The 24,515-nt window shown below is 41.6% G+C and overlaps 1 protein-coding gene across 1 annotated transcript; it reads left to right on the forward strand.

Annotated features, from left to right (window-relative positions):
• Positions 1-19,532: 19,532 nt before the first annotated feature.
• Positions 19,533-23,743, forward strand: A4GNT (alpha-1,4-N-acetylglucosaminyltransferase). Its single transcript, XM_060098521.1, has 2 exons — positions 19,533-19,943; positions 23,129-23,743. Exons 1-2 carry the CDS (start codon positions 19,533-19,535, stop codon positions 23,741-23,743), a joined length of 1,026 nt encoding a protein of 341 aa, XP_059954504.1.
• The last annotated feature ends 772 nt before the right edge of the window (positions 23,744-24,515 follow it).

Below are 24,515 nucleotides of genomic sequence, written 5' to 3' on the forward strand. Positions count from 1 at the left end.
ATAGCTTAACATTGCAAAGGTGTCAGTTCTTGCCAAATCAACAACTACCAATTACTCCAAACCACCTGGGAGAAAATATCGACTCCATCCTGGGAATTTAACAAATCTGGTAAGTTAAATTTTAGTATAAATTATAGTAGTGAAATTATAAAGAAGATTCAAAATCAGTTCCTAAAAGTGTATAAAAGAATGGTAACAAGAAAGAATGCTGTGAATTATTGATGTGACCACTATCTTTATTTTTAATGTATAAAATGTGGAAAGGAAATGTTAGGGAAGAATATCAAAGGATTCCAAAGCATTTCAGTTGCTTTCCTTTGTCCATTTTGGACTTCTCCATGTATTGACTTATTGAATCCAAGATAGGAAGCTCCTGATGATTGCCTGAATTCTTCATTAGTGATTGTATCAAACTTCTCAACTCTCATCATAAGTCTGTGTTCATCAGTCACTGTTGGGATACTCAACTGTTTTTATTCAAACTTTGGTTTTGGTTTTTGTTTTTGAATTGCTTATATATTCACATAGTATTGAATTTCAATAGTACAAGTAGCATACGATGAAAAATCTCTTCCTGTCTCTGTTTCCTAGTCACTCAGTTGCTTTCCCTAGAGTCAATCAATAGCTGAATTTCTTTTTCTACTCTCTTTTGAGGATGATAGTGCAATCCATGCATTTTCTTCTTTTCTGTGCTTTTTCTCACTTAAAATATATATCTTGGAGGTGACTGCGTGTCCATATATGTCTTCCTTATTTTTTATGGAAGCATATTATTCCATTGTATGGATGGATCTAAGTTTATTAAACCAGTCCCTTCTGATGGACATTAGGTTTTTCACAATCCTTTGAAAATAAATGCAAATGAAAGTATATGTCATTTCACTCATGTGCAACTAGATCTCTAGGATAAATTCCTGGTAATAGAATCACTGGACACGGTATATTAGTTCATAATTTCAATAAGTATAGCTTAACTGTTCTCTGATGAGGCTATACAGATTTATGCTTCCAGCAATGTGTGAAAACGATTGTTTCTCCACATCCTTTCCAACACCTTATTTTATTAAACTTTATAGGCATTGAGAGATAAAAAAGAGTATCTCAGGGCAGCTTTTAATTATCTTATGGGTAAGACTGTCTTCATATATTGAAATCTATTTGTATTTCTTTTACTGTAGACTTCCTGGTCATTGCTTTTCCCTAATTTTCTACTGGGTTGAAGTTTAATTTCTTACTTATTTATAAGGTTTTTATGTAACAGGCAATTTATAACTTCACTATTTGATTGTCTCTGACTTACTATTAAGGAGTCTGTAATCATGGGGTCTTTAGGTCTTTTTTTAAAAAATAAATTTATTTAATTTATTTATTTTTAATTATTCTTGGTTGTATTGGGTCTTCATTGTTGCACACGGGCTTTCTCTAGTTGCAGCAAGCAGGGGCTACTCTTCGTTGCGGTGCGTGGGTTTCTCATTGCGGTGGCTTCTCCTGTTGCGGAGCACAGGCTCTAGGCATGTGGGCTTCAGTAGTTGTGGCACGTGAGCTCAGTAGCTGTGTCTCGCGGGTTCTAGAGTGCAGGCTCAGTAGTTGTGGTGCACGGGCTTAGTTGCTCCATGGCATGTGGGATCTTTCCGGACCAGGGCTTGAACCCGAGTCCCTTGCATTGGCAGGCGGATTCTTAACCACTGTGCCACCAGGGAAGCCCCTTTAGGTTATTTTAATAAAATAAAATTATAAAATCAAATAAAACACAGAATCAGAATACTAAACAAGACAAATGTATAGTTACTGAATTATTGTTAGGTGAACACCCTTATAACTATATTCCAGGTCCCCCAGATGACTAGAACTTTGCCATTTACCCTGGAAGTCCTTCCATGGCTCCACTCTGATCTCAATATCTTCCCTTCTTCCAAAAGTATCCATTATCCTGTCTTTATAGTAATCACTTTCTTGTGTTTCGTTGTAGTTTTTCACCTGTGGGCAATCCTACATACTGTAGTTGAGTCTTGTCCATTCAAAAAATTGTTATGTCTTTAAGGGGCTTTTAATCTTCAGGATTTCACTTCATTTTTTCTTTTCTTTACACTTTCTCAGATGGAGATTCAAGGACTTTTGGTGTCTGGAATCCCACAGTCTGGATTTTGCTTTTGGTGCAGTTCAACATGCTCCTCTATCCTCTGTTTTTCCTGCAGATTGGCAGCTGGAGCCAGATGCTTTATCAGACTTAGGTCAAATTCCTTGGAAAAGACTGTAGGTGGTGCTGTGTTCCTTCATCAGCAGGTGCACCATGTCTGCTTTTCATTCTTTTTGTGTTATCAGCAGCATTTGATGCCCAATGTCTAGATCCAATAATTTATTGGGAGTTGAAAAATAGTGATATTCTAATTCAGTAATGTTTTTTCTTCAGTTATTAGTTGGAATACCTTTTATAACAATGCTATTTTTATAGCCAGTAAACAATAGTGCAATTGTGTATGGGAAATATAGGATAAATGCTTGATTCTTTCTCTTACAAGTCTTCAGATAGTGACTTGAATCCCTATAACAGTACAAAACTGGTCAATCAGTTTTAAAAACCTATGGACTAAAACATATTAAATGAGTTTCAATCAGTTGCACTTATGCCTTAGAAAGCGAAGCGTGTCCCATTTTTGTTAGTAGAAACCCCTACTACTGAATCATTTTGACATGACTCTTTCCTTGCTATCTGGTGTGAAAATATATTCCAGACTCGTCTTGTACCTTTTTTCTGCCTCAGGCATGAAATGAATCATTTCCCTCCCAAAGCCCTTGTTTCTTTTAGTGAGACAATGTATCTCAAGACCATAATCTGGGTACAAAGATGGTTAATTATAATTGGATTGGTCATTGTTTCTAGGCCTCTTCAATGGACAGAGCTAGGAAAAGTGCACACACATACACACACATGACAAAACACCTCATGCATTCACACTGATACTTGCAATCTAAAGTCAGGATTGCAGGATGTTTCCCTTAACCTCATGAATGTAGTTTTTAGTTTTTTCTATTATTGCGTTGACTATATCGTGCCACTCCCTTCTGGCCTGTAAAGTTTCTGCTGAAAAGTCAGCTGATAGCCTTATTGGAGTTCACACGTATGTAACTAGTTGCTTTTCTCTCGCTGCTTTTAATATTCTTTTTCTTTAATTTTGAATTTTTATCATAATGTGTAGACTCCTTTGTGTTCATCTTGCCTGGGACTCTTTGTGATTCTTAGACCTGGATGTCTATTTTCTTTCCTAGGTTAGGGATGTTTCAGTTATTATTTCTTCAAATAATTTCTCTGCCCCTTTCTCTCTCTTCTCCTTCTTGGACTCCTGTAATGCAAATGTTAGTATGCTTTATGTTGTCCCAGAGGCCTCTTAAAACTATCCTAATTTAAACAAAAATTCTTTTTCTTTCTTCTGTTCTGCTTGGGTGATTTCCACTACTCTGTCTTCCGATTCACTGATCCGTTCCTTTTTACCATCTAATCTAGTGTCAATTCCTTGTAGTGTGTTTTCTATTTCACTTACTGTATTCTTCAGCTCTGTTTCGTTCTTCTTTATATTTTTAAACTCTTTGTTATTAAACTGTTCACTGTGTTCATCCATTCCTCTCCCACGTCTGTTTAGCCTCTTTTTTTTTTTTTTTTTTTTTTTTTTTTTGCGGTATGCGGGCCTCTCACTGTTGTGGCCTCCCCCGTTGCGGAGCACAGGCTCCGGACGCGCAGGCTCCGGACGCGCAGGCTCAGCGGCCATGGCTCACGGGCCCAGCCGCTCCGCGGCATATGGGATCCTCCCAGACCGGGGCACGAACCCGTATCCCCTGCATCGGCAGGCGGACTCTCAACCACTTGCGCCACCAGGGAGGCCCTGTTTAGCCTCTTTATGTTCATTACCTTCAACTCTTCATTGGTTAGATTGCTTATCTCCAGTTTGCTTAGTTCTTCCTCTGGGGTTTTGTTTTGTTCTTTCATTTGTAACATATTCTTCTATTTCCTCAGAGGCATATGTCAAAATGTCTCCTAATTTTGCCTAATTTTCTGTGTATTGCCTAATACTTCTTTGTGTTAGATAGGTTGGTTATGTTTATTCATCTTGGAGAAGTGGTCTCATGTAGGGGACGTCCTCTGGGACCCAGCAGCAGCACACTCCCCTCTGGTCACCAGAGATATATGCTCTAGGGGTGCCAGCTATGTGAGCTGCATGAGCCCTTCTGTTGTGATGGGGCTGACTAATGTGGGTGCACTAGTAGGTGGGGCTGGGTCCTGGTATGGCTGGCTGTGTGTCCCAGGGTGTCTCAGGATGGTACTGGCCTTCTGTGGGGCAGGCTTGGCTGGGTCCTGCTTTGGCTGGATGCATAATCTGGGGGGGGGGTGTCCTAGGGCTGGTGCTGACCCACTGGTGTGCAGGGTTGGGCCCTGATGTGGCTGGCCCACAGGGCCCAGGGGTTTTGGGATTGGTGCTCACCTGCTGGGAGGTGGGTCAGGTCCTGGGGCAGCTGGCTGTGGGCCTGAGCAGGCTGGAGCTGGTGCTGGCCCAATGATCAGAAGGTCTTGGTCTTGGGTGGCTGGGGAGGCCCAGGATTGCTGCTGGGCCTTTGGTGAGCAGGCAAGCCCCCAGCACGCATAGGCTAGAGGGAGTACTCCAATATGGCACTTGCTAGCACCTGTGTCCTTGTGGTAGATGGGCTCCCCCGGATGGCTGCTGCCAAGCATCTGTGTCCATAAGGGGAGTCCCAGTTGCCTCCTGCTTCCCCAGGAGGATATCCAAAACCTGCAAGTCAGTCTGACCCAGTGTTGTTTCAAACTAATGCCTCTGTGCTGAGTCTTAGAGAGTGTGAGAGTTTGTGTGTACAGTTTCAGAGTGGAGTCTCTGTTTCCTGCAGCCTTCTGGCTCTCCCAAACATAAGTCCCACTGGCCTTCAAAGCTAGATGTTCTGGGAGTCATCCTCCCGGTGTAGGACTCCCTAGCTGGGAAGCCTGATTGAGGCCTGGATCTCTCTCTCTTTGGGGAGAACCCCTGCGATTGTGCTTATCCTCCCATCTGTGAGCTGCCTTCCCAGGGGTGTGGGTCTTCACTATACTCCATCTCCACCTCTGTTACCAGAATCGTTATGGTTCCTTCTTCAGGTCTTTAGTTGTGGAAAATCTTTTCTGCTAGTTTTCAGGTCATTCTCAGCTATAGTTGGTCTGTAAGTAGTTGTAATGTTGGCGCGTCTGTGGGAGGAGGTGAGCTCAGGGCCCTCCTACTCTGCCACCTTGACCACCTCCTCTGCTTGAGCCTCTCAGTTCTTGCTTTTAAAATCTGTTAGGCAGGGCCTCCCTGGTGGCGCAAGTGGTTAAGAGTCCGCCTGCCGATGCAGGGGATACGGGTTCGTGCCCCGGTCTGGGAGGATCCCATATGCTGTGGAGCGACTGGGCCCGTGAGCCATGGCCGCTGGGCCTGCGCATCCGGAGCCTGTGCTCCGCAACGGGAGAGGCCACAACAGTGAGAGGCCCACATACCGCAAAAAGAAAAAAAAAAAAAATCTGTTAGGCAGCATCAGAGCTGTGTTTAGTGTAAAGCTAATTTTTTCCCCCAGTACTGAGACAGGAGCATTCTGAGCCCTCTACCCAATAACCCATGTATTATGAGGTTTTTCAGCCTGACTGGTGAGCACAGGAGCTATTTCTGGCCCTGTGTGAGTGCCACACACTCTTCCTCTAACCCCTTCTGGTGGTTCTTTCCTCAGCCTCGGATTGTTACCTCACACACCTGCTCTGATTATTACTCTGCTGAATTCTCAAGCATAACCTGCTGTAGGTCTCTGAATTTTTGCTCTGTCAATCTCTTTTCTCTAGTACTCTGCTTACCTCAATCATCCAGGACTCTCAGCTCTGTCTTTTCAATGCAAAATATGGGTTCTACCTTGGCTCCCATTCCCTGCACTGAGGCTAGAAATCCTCATGTGGCAGGAAGCTGAGTTAACTACAGGGCTTACCTTGTTTGTTTCCCATCAATCAGGGATGACTGTCCTTTATTGCCTGATGCTCAGTATTTTGAAAAACCGTTGTTTCACCTATTTTGTCTATTCTTTGTTTCAGGTGAGAGGATAAACCTGGCTCCTTTATTCTGCCTCTGGAAGTAGAATTCCTTATCCTGTACAATTTTGATGGTTCCATTTCTATCAGTATCTCCTCAGTGTGAGGCTCTGTGTTGGAGAGAAGCCTCACAGAGCTATTCCACCCCCTTCAGATTTTACTGGGAGCCCCTAGCTCTCATCCACTATTATACTGGACAAAACCCCTCCCAGTTTCGGTGTGGCCACACTTTCCAGTAAATATCTGTTGGATACTTTGAGTTTCTCCTCCTCTCAGGTTTGACTGATTCTCTCTGCTTTCTCTAGCATAGAAATGGAAACCATGGAGTTCTTGGGGCTATTGGTGGTCTGTCACCATCCACTTGTATTTTGGGATTTATGGGGATACCTTGTCACATAGTTTTGTTGTAAATGTTGTCTGTGGGATTTTGGTTTTACAATTTAGTTGTTCTGCCTGTTTTTACATGGGGATTTGGATTTAAATTATATACTGCTGCTGTTATCATTTTCCCAGAATCCTGCTGAAATCTCTTGAGAGAAATTTACGTTCTTATCACATCATGTACTTCTTTTGGACTGTCATTTTCACAAATAGTTTGTGGTCTTTTCCTCCTAAATAATTTAAATTCTTCTTCAAATTCTTTCTTCCCAAAAGGTGTGGCTGCTTGCTTCTTTTTCTCCTCCTCCACCCCCTCCTCTTCCTTTTCTCTTTCATTTCTTCCAAGAATATGTGCCATTCAGTCACAGCTTTTTGCCTGTTTCTTAACTCTTTATTTCTATCGATTTATTCTAGGGACAAGTGTTTCACCATCGCTATTCCAGCTATTCTGTGCTGCCAGTACAGCTGCTCCAAAGGCATGTGGGGAAATCAGAAAAAGGAGTAGTTCTTCAATACCTACCACAGAATAAGACATACGAAAAAGCCAACGGAATTTAAGAAGTACAGTTTTAGGAACAGAAAAATAGACCAGTGGAACAAAAGAGAAAACTCAAAAACTGATGTGCATATATATGGGGACATACATATGGTGACTTGCTATATGATAGCGCTGGCATCACCACCCAATGGAGAAAGCATGAACTATTCTGTAGATGATGTTGGAGAAACTAGTTCACTACAGGGAGAAAAAGAAAAAAATCAATCTTTATATCTTACCATGTACGAATATACACTCCAGATGAATGAATAAACAATGTGAACTATGAAATTATAAAGAAAAAAAGAAAAAAATGTGGGAGAATATCTTTGTGACTTAGGAGTATGGAAAGTCTTCTTCAATAGGATCTCCAGGGACTTCCCTGGTAGTCTAGTGGTAAAGAATCTGCCTGACAATGCAGAGGATACGGGTTCGATCCTTGGTTGGGGAACTAGGATCCCACATGCCATGGGGCAAGTAGGCCTGCATGCCACAACTACTGAGCTCGTGTGCCTCAATGAGAGAGCCCATGTGCTGCAAACTACAGAGGCCATGCACTCTGGAACCCCTGCACCACAACTACAGAGCCCATGTGCCTTGGAGCCTGCATGCCACAACTAGAGATAAAGATCCCGCATGCCTCAACGAAGATCCCGTGTGCTGCAAATAAGACCCGATGCAGCAAAAATAAATTGAATAAATAAATAATAAATCTTTAAAAAGATAGGATCCCCAAAATGTAAATCATTCAACAAAATAACTGTTGCACTTATTGCATCAAAATGAAAATATCTGTTAAATAGAGGACATCAAAGACAAATTAATCCAGATGATATGTTGGGAAATGATAATTGCAATGTTTAAGACCAACACAAGGCTAATATCTAGACTCTACAAGAGATTTGTAGATTTATAAGAAGAAAGCAGAGAACCCAACAGACAAATGAACCAAGCATATGAAAGAGCAATTTACAGAAGAGGAAAACAAACAGCGAACTTATATGTGAAGAGTTGCTCCAACTCATTAGTTATCAGAGAAGTGCAAGTTAAAGCAACAGTGAGATATCTCACAGGAACATTGGTGTACTAATGACAATCTAGCAATTGGTTACCAGCCCAGAACTGGCATGATGGGCACCTGAATAGAATGGGGATGGTAGCAAAGATGGAGGCCATGTATTGTCCAATATTATAGACTCCCACTTCCCAAGCTTGATCCAACTTGTCAGCAATAGAGATCAACACTGAGTGCTTGGTATGGCACTATTTCTTGAGGAGACCAACTGGCTACTTGGTGCCCAGTTGGTTGACTACATCAGGCCCCTGATGATGAATGCTTCATTGTCACAGGAATGAATATTCCAAGTATGAGTTTGTCTTTCCTACCTGCAAAGCCTGTTACAACACTATTTGGGGTTATGGAATGCTTGATCTACAGGCATGGAATCTCACATAGCATAGCATTTGACCAGGGACTTGCTTTACAGTTAGGGAGGTGCAGGGGTGAGCCCATGGGATCTACTGGTTGTATCACATTTTGCACCAAAAAAAAAAAAAAAAAGCAAATAAAAACTGAGAACAGTCTAAGAGATTTCTAGGATAACATCAAGTGTACCAACATTCGCATTATAGGGGTCCCAGAAGGAAAAGCAAGAGAGAGAAGGGGGTCAAAAATGTATTTGAAGGGGCCTCCCTGGTGGCGCAAGTGGTTGAGAGTCCGCCTGCCGATGCAGGGGATACGGGTTCGTGCCCCGGTCTGGGAGGATCCCATATGCCGCGGAGCGGCTGGGCCCGTGAGCCATGGCCGCTGAGCCTGCGCGTCCGGAGCCTGCGCGTCCGGAGCCTGTGCTCCGCGACGGGGGAGGCCACAACAGTGAGAGGCCCGCATACCGCAAAAAAAAAAAAAAAAAAAAAAAAATGTATTTGAGGAAATTACGGCTGAAACCTTCTCAAAATTCAAGAAGGAAACAGGCATCCAGGTATCATAGGAAGCACAGAGTGTCCCAAACAAGATGAATCCAAACAGACCCACACCAACAAAATCATAATTAAAATGACAAAAGTTAAAGAGATAATTCTAAAGGCAGCAAGAGAAAAACAGAGCCATAATCACGGGGATCCCCAGAAGGCTATCAGCTGATTTCTCTGCAGAAACTTTGCAGGCAGAAGGAAGTAGCATCGTATATTTAAAGTGCTGAAAGGGAAAAACATGCAACCTAGATACCCTACTCAGCAAGTTTATCATGAGAATGGAAAAAGAGACAGCTTCTCAGAGAAACCAAAACTAAAAGAGTTGATCAATACTAAAGCTACCCTAAAATAAATGTTAAAGGGTCTTCTGTAAGTGGAAAAGAAGAAGCAATAAGAAAGGGAACATCCCACTAGGAAAGGCAAATACATAGTTAGCACTGAGGCTCAACCACTTAAATGAGCCAGTATGAAGATTAAAAGACAAAAAATTGTAAAAGCAACTATAACTACAATAAGCAGTTAAGGGATAAACAAGAAGATGTAAAATATGACATCAAAAACACAAAATGTGGGGGAGGGGAGTAAAAGGTAGGTCTTTTAGAATGTGGTTGAACTTAAACGACTATCAGTTTAAAACAAATAGATATAGTTATTGGTCAACATATACGAACCCCATGATAACCACAAATCAAAAATGTACAATAGATACACAAAAACTAAAAGGAGAGAAACACAAGCATACTACTAAAGAAAATCATCAAACCACAAGGGAAGAAAGAAAGAAAGAAAGAAACAAAAAAGACATGAATAGAGTAGAACTACAAAAACAACCAGAAATCAAGCAATACAATGGCAATAAGTACATACTTATTAATAATTACTTTAAACGTCAGTGGACTCAATGCTCCAATCAAAAGATATAGAGGGGCTAACTGGATAAAAAAGCAAGACTCTTCTATATGCTGCCTTCTAAAGACTCACTTCAGAGCTAAAGACACACATAGACTGAAAGTGAAGAGATGGAAAAAGATATTTCATGCAAACAGAAGTGACAAGAAGGCAGGGGTAGGAATACTCATATCAGACAAAATAGAGTTTAAAATAGAGGCTATAACAAAAGACAAAGGAGGGCATTATATAATGATAAAGGGTCAATATAAGAAGCAGATATTGCACTCATTAACATATGTGCACGTAATATAGGAGCACCTAAATATATAAAACAAATACTAGCAGACATAAAGGCAGAAATTGACAATAATACAATAATAGTAGGGGACTCTACCACTCCACTTATATCAATGGGCAGATCATCCAGAAATAAAATCAATAAAGCAACAGTGGTCTTAAATGACACAACAGACCAGTTGGACTTAATAGAAAAGATCAATGAAGCCAAGAGCTGTTTTTTTTAAAAAAGATAAACAAAATTGATAAACCTTTGGCCAAACTTATCAAGAAGAAAAGAGAGAGGACCCAAATAAGTAAAATAAGAAATGAAAGAACAAAAATAACAATTGATTCCACAGAGATACAAAAAATCATGAGAGAATACTATGAACAGTTATATGGCAACACACTGAACAACCTAGAAGAAATGGACAAATTTCTAGAAAAATACAACCTGCCAAGAAGAAACAGACACTTTGAACAGACTGACCACTAGTAGTGAAATTGAATTTGTAATAAAAAGAACTCCCAGCTAACTAAAGTCCAGGACTGGATGGCTTCACAGGGTAAATTCTACCAAACATATAAAGAAGACCTAACACCTATCCTTCTCAAACCATTCCAAAAAATAGAAGAGGATGGAACACTCCCAAATTCATTCTACACCACCACCATAACTTTGATACCCAAACCAAAGATATTACAAAAAAAGAAAATTACAGGGCAATATCGCTGATGAATATAGATGCAAAAATTGTCAAAAAATATGAGCAAAGCAAATCCAACAATAAATAAAAAGGATCATACATCATGATCAAGTGGGATTTACTCGAGGGATGCAAGGATGGTTCAATATTTGCAAATCAATCAATGTGATAACCACATTAGCAAAAGGAAGGATAAAAATCACATGATTATCTCAACAGATGCAGAAAAAGCATTTGACAAAATTCAACATCCATCCATGATGAGAACTCTCACCTAAGTTTAAAAAGAGGGAACATATCTTAACATAATAAAGGCCAAATCCACAGCTAATATCATACTCAATGCTGAAAAACTGAAAGCCTTTCCTTTAAAATCTGGAACAAACAAGGATTCCCACTCTTGCCACTTTTCTATTTAATGTAGTACTGGAAGTCCTAGCCACAGCAATCAGACAAGAAAGAAAAAAGCATCCAAATTGGAAGAGAAGTAAAACTGTCACTGTTTGCAGATGACATGATACTATATATAGAAAATCCAAAAGTCTCCATGACACTTTGCATAGAAGTAGAACAAATAATCCTAAAATTTATAAAGACTATGAATTGCAAAAACAATCTTGAGAAAAAAGAACAAAGCTCGTAGTATCATGGTCCCTGATTTCAGACTATACGATAAAGCTACAGTAATCAAAACAGCATTGTACTGGCACAAAAACAGATCAAATGGATTAGAATAGAGGGTTCAGAAATAAACCCACACACCTATGGTCAATTAATCTACAACAACAGAGGCAAGAGTATACAGTGGAGAAAAGACAGTCTCCTCAATAAGTCGTGTTGGGAAAACTGGACAGCTACATATGAAAGAATGAGATTAGAACATTTCCTCATACCATATACAAAAATAAACTCAAAATGGATTAAAGACCTAAATGTAAGACATGAAACCATAACACTTCTAGAGAGAACATAGGCAGAATACTCTTTGACATAAATTGTAGCAATATTTTTTGGGATCTGTCTCCTAAGGCAAAAAAATAAATAAAAGCAAAAATAAATAAATGGGACCTAATTAAACTTGGAAGCTTTTGCATAGCAAAGAAACCACTGAGAAAACAAAAAGACAGCCTACTAAATGGGAGAAAATATTTGCAAATGTTATGATCAATAAGGGGTTAACATCCAAAGTATATGAACAGCTCGTAGAACTCAATATCAAAAAACAAATACCCTGATTAAAAAATGGCCAGAAGACCTGAATAAATATTTTTCCAAAGAAGATATACAGATTGCTAACAGGCACGTGAAAATATGTTAAATATTGCCAATAGAGAAATGCACATCAAAACCACAATGAAACATCACCTCACACCTGTCAGAATGGCTAACCTCAAAAAGTCTACAAATAACAAATGTTGGTGAGGATGTGGAAAAAAGGGAACCCCCGCACACTGTTGGTGGGAATGTAAACTGGTGTAGCCACTGTGGAAAACAGTATGGAGGTTTCTCAAAAAAATAAAAATAGAACTACCATATGACCCAGAAATTTCACTCCTGGGAATATATATCTGAAAAAAACTAAAACACTAACTTGAAAAGATACATGCATCCTAATGCTCATAGCAGCATTATTTACAAGTGTTAACATATGGGAGTAACCTATGTCCATCAGCAGATTAACGAATAAAGAAGATGTGAGATACACACACACAGACACGCCACACACAATGAAATATTACTCATCCATAAAAAGAATGAAATTCCGCAGCATTTGCACCAATGTGGATGGACCTACAGAATATTATGCCTAGTGAAATAAGTCAGAGAAAGACAAATACTGTATGATATTGTTTATATGTGGAATCTGAAAAATAAAACAAATGAATGTATATAACAAAACAGAAACAGACTTACAGATATAGAGAACAAAGAAGTGGTTACCAGTGAGGGTGAGAGAAGGGAGGAGGGGCAAGATAGGGGTAGGGGATTAAGAGGTACAAATTACTACGTATAACATTGATAAGGAACAAGGATATATTGTACAGCAGAGGGAAATATAGCTATTATTTTATAATAACTTTAAATGGAATATAATCTATAAAAATATTGAATCACTATGCTGTACACCTGAAACTAATGTAATATTGTAAATCAATTATACTTCAATTAAGAAGAATATTAAAAACAAAAGAATGACTCCCTGATTTCTGACTTGGGTAGTAGGTGCATGGTGATTGTCAGGCACTGAGATAAGGGAGATCTTATTTAAATAGATCTCCATTTAAATAGAAAAGGTATAACAAGAGGACAGATTGTGGGGTGTGTGGAAGGACAAGAGGAAGAGAAGGCAGAGAGGTCCCAGGTAAGGAGGACACTTCCACCTATTATGGGTTTCTGTTGCAGATGAATTTGCCCTTTCCCCACTGGAGGCCTGGTCTCAGTTCTCCAAACCTTAAAGAGCAGCTCCAACTGCAAAAACAGATTCTCAGGAAAGCATGTGGATGGAGATGAGGGAGAAGAAGCTTACTGTGAGGTTGCTGTTTCAGTCAGCTTGGGCTGCTATCCAAAATGCTTCAGACTGGTGGCTTCATCAACAGACCCTTACTCCGCCCAGTTCTGGAGGCTGGGAAGTCCAAGAGAAAGGTGCAGACTGGGTTCCTGGTGAGGATCCTCTTCCTGGATCGTAGACAGCTGCCTTCTTGCTGTGTCTTCCCTTGGACTTTCCTTGTGCTCATGGGGAGAGGGATCTCTGTCTTCCTCTTCCTATAAGGATCTCACCCTCATGATCTCATCTAAGGCTGATGGTTTCTGAAAGGCCCTACCTCCAAATACCATCACATTGGGGGTTAGGGCTTTAACATAGGAATTTTGGTGATGGTACGGGTTGGGGGGTAGGGCCACAAACATTCAGTCCATAACAGTTTCTTTCAGCCAGAATGGGAAGTGCTCATTCTCGTGGCCACTCAGTCTTTATAAAGGTACCCGTGTCATGTGGACACTTGGTGTAGGTGGCTCCAAGATGGTCCCAATGCCTTACAGGAAGAAGAAATTAAGCACTGACTTATAAAAGTTAATAGCAAAGCCCCTTTGAACAGCCCTCCATGATCAGACTGGTTGCACTGACTTCTGTGGGCTTCTTGCAGACCCTGTTCCTCAACCTGGAAGAGTGGTGTCTGAAGCACAACTGATTCATTGAGAACGATTATTTCCCCTTATCTCCCTGCCCTTCTCCCCCACCCCTCCTTTTATCTGCAAGTAAATTTAAAAAGGGGGAAAATTACATGTGTGAATAGAGTACTATCTAGAATAAACCCAGAAGCACATTCTTGGTAGCTATATAAGGTTTTGTAAGCAGAAGCATGTTTGATTAGTATGGCTGTGTGGAGAACAAAAACCATTATCTCCAGAAACACAAGGCTAGAAGCATTTTTTCTTGGAAATGCAGAATAGTTTAAAATATTGCCACGGGACGAGGAGATTTTACTCTGGCATGAACTCACTGAGTTTTAGTAAAAAAAAATTTTTTTTTCCAGATTTGATGTTGCTAATGTCACTCCTCAATGTGTCCCAAGGGTTAGGCTATGGATTCTTTCTCGGTCTGCAGTGAACTGCCTCTGTCCAGCCATCTCCTCTCTTGTCATGGAAACCCAACACTCCAGTCTCTGTTTCAGCGTCAGAAGAGGGGTGACAGGAATTGGCAACGTTGATAAGCTATTATTCTCTGTGTATTCGTTTTGCCCTGTGAATGGCTGAATGCTTTAACAAGCTTATCAGTCCCACTCGTTTAACAAATGTTAAAAACTGGAACTGTGGTTCCAACAGCTCCAAAGAAAACAGGACAAGGGTTGTTGGCTTGAACATTTCCTTCTTGCAGTAAATTGGAGTTCAAAGAAACTACAGAATTGAGAGGTAGGCATTTCACATGTAATTGTAGGCAACAAATATTTATTGTTAAAAATTCCTTTAATGTTTCCTTCTTGACACAGCTGGTCCTTTATAGCAGAGGGAGTCCAGATCCAAACACTGAACTATTTCCAGCTGAGGTTATCAGAGGTTATCTGCAGGGCCAACGAGTGCCAAGATCTCTGCTGGTTCCTTGATTTTCTTCCTGGTACTGCCTTTCCTTTGTATTAGCTTCAAACCTCCAAAGAACAGCATTGTAAAATACAACAGAAAGAACAGTGGATTCAGAATTTTTTCCCATCCTGTTCATTGATTTGGGGCTACACCAATCCATGTTTCCTAAGGTCTCATCACGCAGCAACAATTACCAAGGCTCCATAGTCCATTGGATTGACCAAGTCTGGCTTACATTGCAATGTAGGAAGTAAGAGCTCTCTCACAGGAGCCCTAAACTCTAGGAAAGTAGATAATACCTGGGTGCATGTGTGACTGTCACCAGTGTATTCAGACCCATCCATTGTTTAAAGGTAACTAGCTCTGGGTACATCTCTGCTCAGATATCTGTACTGAGGTTCCTAGGGGTTGCTTGGCTGGTTGAAGAAGGCCTGAGATTGTATGGTGAAGATATCTGTGGGAATTTTAAACAGAATTAATGTCACAGAGGGTCAAAGAGCAGGGACCTTCCTCAGGTGATATGTAGGAGAAGCTGTGGATAAATGGCATCCAAGGTAAAGGTACTGATGAAAGCTATGGCTTCAGGATCCAGGGTCTCCTGAAACCTATCCTTGAGCCTCTTGGGATCTGTGGAGTCCAGGTTAGGAGCTGCTGCTGTGTCATCTGCCTGCACAGACAGAAAGCTAGTGTGGTACAGGCCAGAGAAGGCAGAAGAGGGAGCAGACAGACGGGAAGGCAGTTCTGCTCTGAACACGAGAGGGAAGGCTGAAAGGATCCAGGGTCCCTGGGACATTCCTGGTAGAGTGCCTCAGATGGCAGGAGGCATCCTTGGAAAGACTCAGCAAGGACGCCAGGCTGTGATCCTAAAAAGATCCCAGAGGCTGACTGCTGACTTCTGCACACATCTCAACAATTCTCACACAGGGCTGAGGATTTCCTTCTCAGCTGTTCACTGGGAAACAAATTTCATTCATCTGAAAACAACAATGACTTAATGTTTGTCATCAGGGAGTCCAGGCCATCTACAGTAATAGTATTCTATTTTTCTCCTCTTATCCTTGGTGGAGAGTGGGAGTTGCTTCTTTGGCTTATAGAGCCCTTTCATCCTCACAGTGAGCCTGAGGTCAGCTGTACAGAGGAGCTGAGGCTCTGGGCAGTTTCAGTACTTGCTCTGGTACTCTTGGCTACAGTGGGTAGAGGCATGACTCCAAGCTCAGTGCTCTTTTCATCATACCCTCTACTTGGTTCTTGGTCAGACAGGTCCTACTTTTTGTGCTTAGTATTTCACTGCATCGCTAATGCTCACTTTCATCCCTGTGACAAAGATCACCAACTACTTCCCTGCTCTCTGCCTCGACCACTTGTTTGATGTTTGGTGTTGGCTATCTTGCAAGCAGCTAGAAGGCACCAGGATCTGTGACCCACCTGAAATGTGGGCACTAGGAACATATCACTCCCACAGACGGAGTCCTCTGGTTACCCCAGAGTGCGGTCCAGGACCTCTGCTTCCTCTGCCGCTCCATAAGGAAAGAATGACCAAGCTATCCAGTGCCAGGGAACTTCTGCAAAGATGCCAAGGTACCCTGACCCTAGAATTGACAAGGTCCAGAGAAGAAATTCAGCTCTAAAAGGAAGAGGAGTGTGTGGAGACCCAAAGAGCTGCTCCTGGAGAACCTCGGGCACAAAGAAAACGAGAAGCCACCGACAAGTGGGACAGCTTTGCTTCCCTTGATGTAGGAGCTTCTATATCAAGATCCAAAGTCTGCCTTGGAGGGAACCTCTCTGTTCACACCAGAGCATTCTGTGGATACCTGTTCATGGCTGAGAGAAGGCTCTGGATGAAGACAGAGCAGAGGATGGCTTGAAAGAGGATTACTAAGCGTGCCTGTCAGGGGTGATAGGGACCAGACCATAGGAGAGTCACACTATCTTGGGAAATGTGGGGATTACCACATCAGTGGAGGGTGGTGACGCTGACCTCGTGAGACTGGGAGGAAGCTCACATCCCACAGGGGGAACTTCTGGGCAAAGGGAAGCCACCATAACTGAAATCGGGGGATCAATTCTCGTTCCAGATCACCAGGCCCTTGGACTGCTGGGGTTTCTACATTACCTACTTATTTGTGGAGATGGATTTTCTTTTCTTTCAACAAAATCTTTTGTTTGCAAATCTTGGACCAAGTTACAGGGTTGTCTGGTGAAGGAACTTCCCCAAGTCTCTGCCCATGATTTTGACTGAGGCCAAACTGCTTAGGTGCACACTTTGTTGGCGCCAGGACTTTGCTACTATACAGTTTTCTTCAGGTGAAATTGTTGCCTTGTAACCCTCCTGATAGGCCCACAAACCAGCAGGATTAGTGTGTAGGCCACCTGAAAAATCATGTGAACCCCTTACAATCGGCAAGTCTCTGTGTTTAGGGCAACTTAGCAAAGGGAGGAACTTCCTGGGAACTTTTTGTGTTTGACATAATCTTCTGCCAATGATTTACTTCCTTCAGCACTGTTGAATTGAAGGTTAGGTGGTGATTTATCAGAAAGTGTAGCAGGAAAAAACTTGTCATCATTGCTAAGACGGCAGGTTTTGGCTAATTACAAGTTGCTGGCTAGAAGGTAAGCTCTGATTTACTGGATTTGTATTTTCTGAAAGAGTTACATGTAAAGCAAAAAATAGACTACTGATGAATGGAGATCTCTGCTGTCCTGGAGTTGGCTGGAGTTAGAGCTTATGGTGAAGGAGAGGGTGGTACTGCAGGTAACTGCTCAGAGCCTGAGCTTTGGGGACAGGTAGACCCTAGTTAAAGTCACGGCTCCGCTAACTGTGTAATCTTGGCAAGTTATTTAACCTTCAGTTTGCTTCTTCTTAGTTCTATTAGTTTTTTGGTAAGTTATCTTGGATCTTCTAGGTAGGCAATCATATTTTGTAGAACTAGTGATATTTTTGTCTCTTCCTAATATTCATAGTAGAAATTCTTTTCTCTTGTTTCATTGAATTGGTTAGACTTAGCAAAATGATGGTGAAAGTAACAGTGATAATGGACATCCATGTCATATTCCTGGTCTTAATGGGGATATTTCAAATGCTTCACATTAAGGATGATCATTGCTATATGTTCTGGTAGACATTGTCAGCTTAAGAAAGTTTCCTTGTGCTTTTTTTTTTTTTTTTTTTTTTTTGCGGTATGCGGGCCTCTCACTGCTGTGGCCTCTCCCGTTGCGGAGCACAGGCTCTGGATGCGCAGGCTCAGCGGCCATGGCTCATGGGCCCAGCCGCTCTGCGGCATGTGGGATCTTCCCGGACCGGGGCACGAACCCGTGTCCCCTGCATCTGCAGGCGGACTCTCAACCACTGCGCCATCAGGGAAGCCCTCCTTGTGCTTTTTAAAAAGCATGAATGGATGTCAAATTTTAGCATGCTGTTGTTAGCATCTACTAAGCCAAAATGATCATACAGCTTTTCTTCTTTAATCTGTGGAAATAATGCATTTCATTAATAGTTTTCCTATTAATTCATTATTTTCCTATTGCAAATCATCCTTACATTCCTCAAATAAAACCTAATCAATGCACCTTTCTTTTTAACGTTGCTGGATTTGATTTGATCATATTTTATTTAGAATTTAAAAAATCAAAACATAATTATTAGAGAAATGCAAATCAAAACCACAATGACATATCACCTTTCATCTGTCAGAATGGCTAGCATCAAAAAGTCTACAAATAACCAATGTTGGCCAGGAGGTAGAGAATAGGGAACCCTCATACACTGTTGGTGGGAACGTAAATTGGTGCAGCCACTATGGAAAACAGTATGGAGATTCCTGAAAAAACTAAAAATATAACAGAAGTACCATATGATCCAGCAATTCCACTCCTTGGTACATAACCAAAGAAAACAAAAACACTAATTTGAAAAGATACATGCACCCCAATGTTCATAGCAGCACTATTTACAACAGGCAAGATATGGAAGCAAGCCAAGTGTCCATCAAAAGATGAATGGCTAAAGAAGATGTGGTATAACATATGTATATACAATGGAATTATTACTCAGCCATAAAAATAATGAAATTCTGCCATTTGCAGCAACGTGGATGGACCTAGAGAATATTGTACTTACTCAAATAAGTCAGACAGAGAAAGATGAATACTGTATGACATCGCTTACATGGGGAATGTAAAAAATAATACAAATGAACACACACGCAACACAAAAACAGACCCAAAGGTAGAGAAAACAAACTAGTGGTGACCAAAGGGGAGAGGGAAGGGGCCAAGGGGGCAAACAGGGGTAGGGGATTAAGAAATATGAACTATACTAGGTATAAAATTGATAAGCAACAAGGATATATTGTTTAGCAAGGGAATTATAGCCATTATTTTGTAATAACTTTTAATGAAATATAATCTGTAAAAATACTGAATGCTTATACACCTGAAAGTAATCTCATATTATAAATCAACTATACTTCAATTAAAAAAATCTAAGCTTGAAAGTGATATTCAGGTATCATCTTCTTGTGTGCTATCTTTATCAGGTTTTGTGACTATAATTTTTAATTAATAGTGTTGATTTTAGGGGGCAGGACAGGAGAGAGTGGTGGACATGCTGATGAAGCTTCAGCTCTCCCTGTTGGTCATCCTGCTGCTTGCCTGTGGCTTCCTCTACCAGTTCACCCTGAAGTCCAGCTGCCTCTTCCCCCACCTGCCTCCCTACAAGTCCCAGCAGGGGCTGGAAGCCCTCCTGGGCCATGGGCGCAACATCGTGTTTCTAGAGACCTCAGAGAGAATGGAGCTATCCCCGCTGGTCTCCTGTGCTGTGGAGTCGGCGGCCAAGGTCTACGCTGAGCAGCCTGTGCTGTTACTTATGAAAGGGCTCAACAATTCCATGCAGCTGCCCCCAAACTCCACTTCCCCAGCCCTTTCCCTCCTCTCAGCAATAGACAATGTTTTCCTCCTCCCTTTGGATATGAAAAGCCTGTTTGAAGACACACCGTTGTTTTCGTGGTACACTCAAGTAAGTGTTCAGAGAATCTCAGAATGTCGGTGTTGGGAAGGACCATAGAAAATGGGTCTAATCTAGCCATTTTATAGATGGGTATACTGAGGGTAAGGCTAGATTGTCAGAGATAGGCTAGAACCCAGATCTTTTGACTCTTGCTGGGTCTTCATTCTAGGGTGGTGTTGAGTCCTGATTCAAGGAAACAGGAGAGACTTGATTTAGGCTTATCTTTACCCTGCTGCCTTTTGCTTTCACCTTATTTCTTAGGATTTCTTGAGACTATTCTTAATTGAATGAGTTTCTACATCTTTTCTAGGTGTATAGACCGTTCATTTTTCACTGACAGTTTTAAACCCATCTGTGTTAAACTTTTTTGCACCTAAGGGGGGAAATTAGGCAATATTAACTGGAAAATGATGTAAATAGAAAATTCATGAAAGATCAGGTGGGTGCTGCTGTATAAGATTGGGTTACATTGAGATATGATCAAGAAACTCCTGGGGCTCTTAGGAATTTTGTAATTTTGTGTGAAACTCCCTCTACCTTTCCCTTTAAAGGACACTTGTGGTAGCATTTAGGGCCCATGATAATCCAGGATAATCTCCTCAGCTCAAGATCCTTAATTTTTTTGGGTTTTTTTTGGCCACACTGTGTGGCATGTGGGATCTTAGTTCCCCGACCAGGGATCGAACCCACGCACCCTGTGGTGGAAGTACGGACCTCCAGGGAAGTCCCAAGATCCTTAATTTAATCACATTGGCAAAGACTCTTTTCCTATAGGAGGTAATATTTACAGGTTTCAGGAATTAGGACCACTGAGTGGCTGTTATTCAGCCTACTACAGTATTTGTAAAAAAAAAGAGAAAACTCCTGTCCCATCCTCTCTCATTCACCTGGGGACTGGGTGGGCTTTCCTGGGTGGGGGACACACTTGCACCTTGGGGGAGGTGGGCTGTGGCATCTTCTGCCCCAGTTAGGCTACAATAGGATAGCTGCGGGCCAGCTGTTAGGATGACCTAGCGTGCCATCACCTGCTGGTGACCACTGGATTTGCTGCACTGATTTGGGCAACTGTAGCCTTTGAAGATGCCCAGGGATGAGTACTGAGGGGGTGGGGAGGGAATGGGCAAACAGAACCCTAATCCCCTTTCTGGTGCTCACCTCTGTGGGAGCCTTGTGTTCTACATTGATGTTAGTCCAATGCCCACATCAAGGTAGGCTTCCTTCCTTCTGTGCGGCTTTTGATATCTGGGTCTGTTCACTAATAATCACCAATTTACCAAAGAATCAACTTTACTTATTTTTACTGAAAGTAAATGGGTCTCTGGAGTCAGACTGCCTGGGTTAAAATCTAACCTCTGCCTCTCTTCCCTTGCACAAATGACTGAACTTCTTGGTCTTTCCTTTTAATTTTTCACTTGAAAAATAGGACTAATAATAGTACCTATTTCTGAGGATTTGTGTAGATTATAAGAGATCAGAACAGTTATTGATACATTTTTTTTGAATTTTTGAATTATATTTATTTTTTTATACAGCAGGTTCTAATTAGTTATCCATTTTATACATATTAGTGTACACATGTCAATCCCAATCTCCCAATTCATCACACCACCACAGTTATTCATAAAGTTTAGCTATTATTATTCATGAGGTTTTCAGTAATTGTATACAATATAATGACGTGAATCGCGCAGGTGAAGATTTCTGCAAAGTCTTAGCGGACTTGCTTTCGTTTGGCTTTATAGTAGAATTAAAAAAAATGTTTCTTTTGTCAAAAGCCAAGGGTCATTGTTAAATCTTTTAATCAACATATTTAAATTCAGAAAAATCTACTGTGTTTTCTTATTCAAAATTTTAGCATTCCATTTGGGAACACTGGCATTTATAATGGTTTATTTGTATTCGTTTCAAAGTCAATTTCTGTTTTGTTCACATTTCAGCGTTTTCAGTTATCCTTGACTCCTCTGTCTCCGGCTCCATATCCAATCCATCAGCACATCCTGACCGGCTTTCTCTTTACCGTGTGCCCAGAATCTGACCACTTCTTTCATCTCCTGTATCGTCACCCTGGTCTACACCGCCATCATCTCCTGCCTGGATTATTTCAACAGCTTCCTAACTTGCCTCTTGGCTTCTGCTGTTCCCCCCTGCCCCCATCTATTTTCCACACTGCACCCAGTGTGACCCCTCTTAGACTAATTCAGATCACACCACTCCTTTCTTTCAAACCTTCCAAATCATTTCAGTCTTTACCTCAGCCTACAGGATCCTCCCTCACTCCCGCCCCTGCCCCCGCTCTGATCTGGTTTCCTACCCTTCTCCCTTCACTACTCTGCACTGCTGTTTTCCTGTTCCTGTACATAGTGAGCGTGCTCCTGCCCCAGGGCCCTTGCACTTGCTGTTTCCTCTACCTAGAGCCCTCTTCTCAGAGATAGCAGCATGGTTCATCCACCCACTTCATCCAATGTTCTGCTCGAACCCAAGATAAGACAGTGCTCCATCCTGCCCCCTTCATAGCCTCCTCGCCTGACTTTTTTTCCTTCATATTCCTTATGAACACCCAACATATATTTATTTGTTTGTTGTCTATCTCCTGCCAGTAAAGATTTTTATCTGTTTGTTCACTGCTGTATCCTTAGCAGCTTAGAGCTTGGCGAATAGCAAGTAGGCCTTCAATGAATATTATTAAAGGAATTAATTAGTGGATGAAGGCATGGATGCATTTTAAGATTCTTTTATCAGTTTCTCAAAGAGCATAGCTATTAATCTATCTTATATTTTCATATTTATTGTTTTTCTTTATCAGTTCTCAGCACTTTTAGGACTTAACAAAAAATTCTTTCTTCACAGTTTCATATTTGTGGTTAATTTCCATCCTGCTGGAAGTGACTCATAGGGTTCATTGTGAAATCCCTTCTGGGTTTCATCTTTCTACTGCTTTTTTCAAAAAACAATTTCATGAAATCTTTAAAAGCTGCTAAAACCTTCCCATTGATACTGATTGCTGTGCACTTTTCACTTAAAGGCAACTTTTTTGGGTGGAAGTAATTTTGGTAAATTTGCAATATTGGGCTTTTGGCAAATAGATTTTTGGGGAGTTGGCTTGCTTCCTGCTCAGCTACCCTGTGCCTGGCCTCCTGCTGTGACACCCCTCCTTCTTCCCCTGCCTGGGGGCTGATTTGCACCTGTTCCTGCAGATCAACAGCAGCGCAGAGAGATACTGGCTCCATGTCAGTTCAGATGCATCCCGTCTGGCCTTCATCTGGAAGTACGGTGGTGTCTACATGGACACTGATATCATCTCCATCAGACCCATCCCCGAGGACAACTTTCTGGCGGCGCAGGCATCTCAGTTCTCCAGTAATGGGGTGTTTGGATTCCTCCCCCACCACCCTTTCCTGTGGCAGTGCATGGAAAACTTTGTGGAAAATTACAATCCAGATATTTGGGGCCACCAGGGTCCCGAATTGATGACGAGGATTTTGAGAGTATGGTGCAAACTCAGAGACTTCCAGGAGGTGAGCGACCTCAAGTGTTTAAACTTCTCCTTCTTACACCCCCAAAGATTTTACCCCATCTCCTATCCAGCGTGGAGGCGCTACTATGAAGCCTGGGACACAGAGCCGAGCTTCAACGACTCCTACGCACTGCATCTGTGGAACTACATGAACCAGGAAGGGAGGGCTGTGGTCAGAGGAAGCAACACACTGGTGGAAAATCTCTACCGTAAGCACTGTCCCAAGTCTTATAGGGACCTGCTTCAAGGTCCAGAGGGCTCAGCGACTGGGGAGCAGGGCCCAGGTAACAAATAGAGCCAATGTTGGGTCGTTGGTGCTACATCGTGGAACTGGCCACTTCCTGGAGTGCCAGGCTTTCACCTTATCTCCACTTCCCCTAGGTGTGTGGAGGCTCACCCACATATCAGTTACGGTTACAATTTTCCACATCATTCCACCAAAATCTATTAGAACTGGTAAAGGAATTCAGTAAAGCGACAGTCAATACGCAAAAAACAGCTGCTTTTCTAACCACGAATAATGAACCATCAGAAAGAAAAAGAAAACAATCCTATTGACATCTGCATCAAAAGGAACAAAACACCTAGGAATAAGTTTAACCAAGGATGTGAAAGGCCTGCACATCGAAAACTTTAGGACGTGGATGAAGAAATTGAAGAAGATACAAGGAAATAGATATCACATGCTCATGGGTTGGAAGGATGAATATTGTTAAAATGTTCATTCTACCCAGAGCAATGTACACACGGAAAGCAATCCCTACCAAAATTCCAATGGCATATTTCTCAGAAATAGAGCAAAGGATCCCAATATTTGTGTGGAACAACAAAGGACCAGGAATAGACAAAACGATTCTCAGAAAGGAGAACAGGCTGGTGGCATCTTGCTCCCTGACCTCAAACAATATTACAAAGCTACAGTAACCAAAACAGTTGTGTGGTCCTGGCACAAAAACAGACACACGGACCAGAGGAACAGAACAGAGAGCCCAGAAATAAATCTACACTGGTGTAATCAGTTTATTTACGACAAAAGGGCCAAGAACATACAACAGGGAAAGGGCAGT

This window comes from Mesoplodon densirostris, chromosome 5 (genome assembly GCF_025265405.1).
Source record: "Mesoplodon densirostris isolate mMesDen1 chromosome 5, mMesDen1 primary haplotype, whole genome shotgun sequence".
NCBI lineage: Eukaryota > Metazoa > Chordata > Mammalia > Artiodactyla > Ziphiidae > Mesoplodon > Mesoplodon densirostris.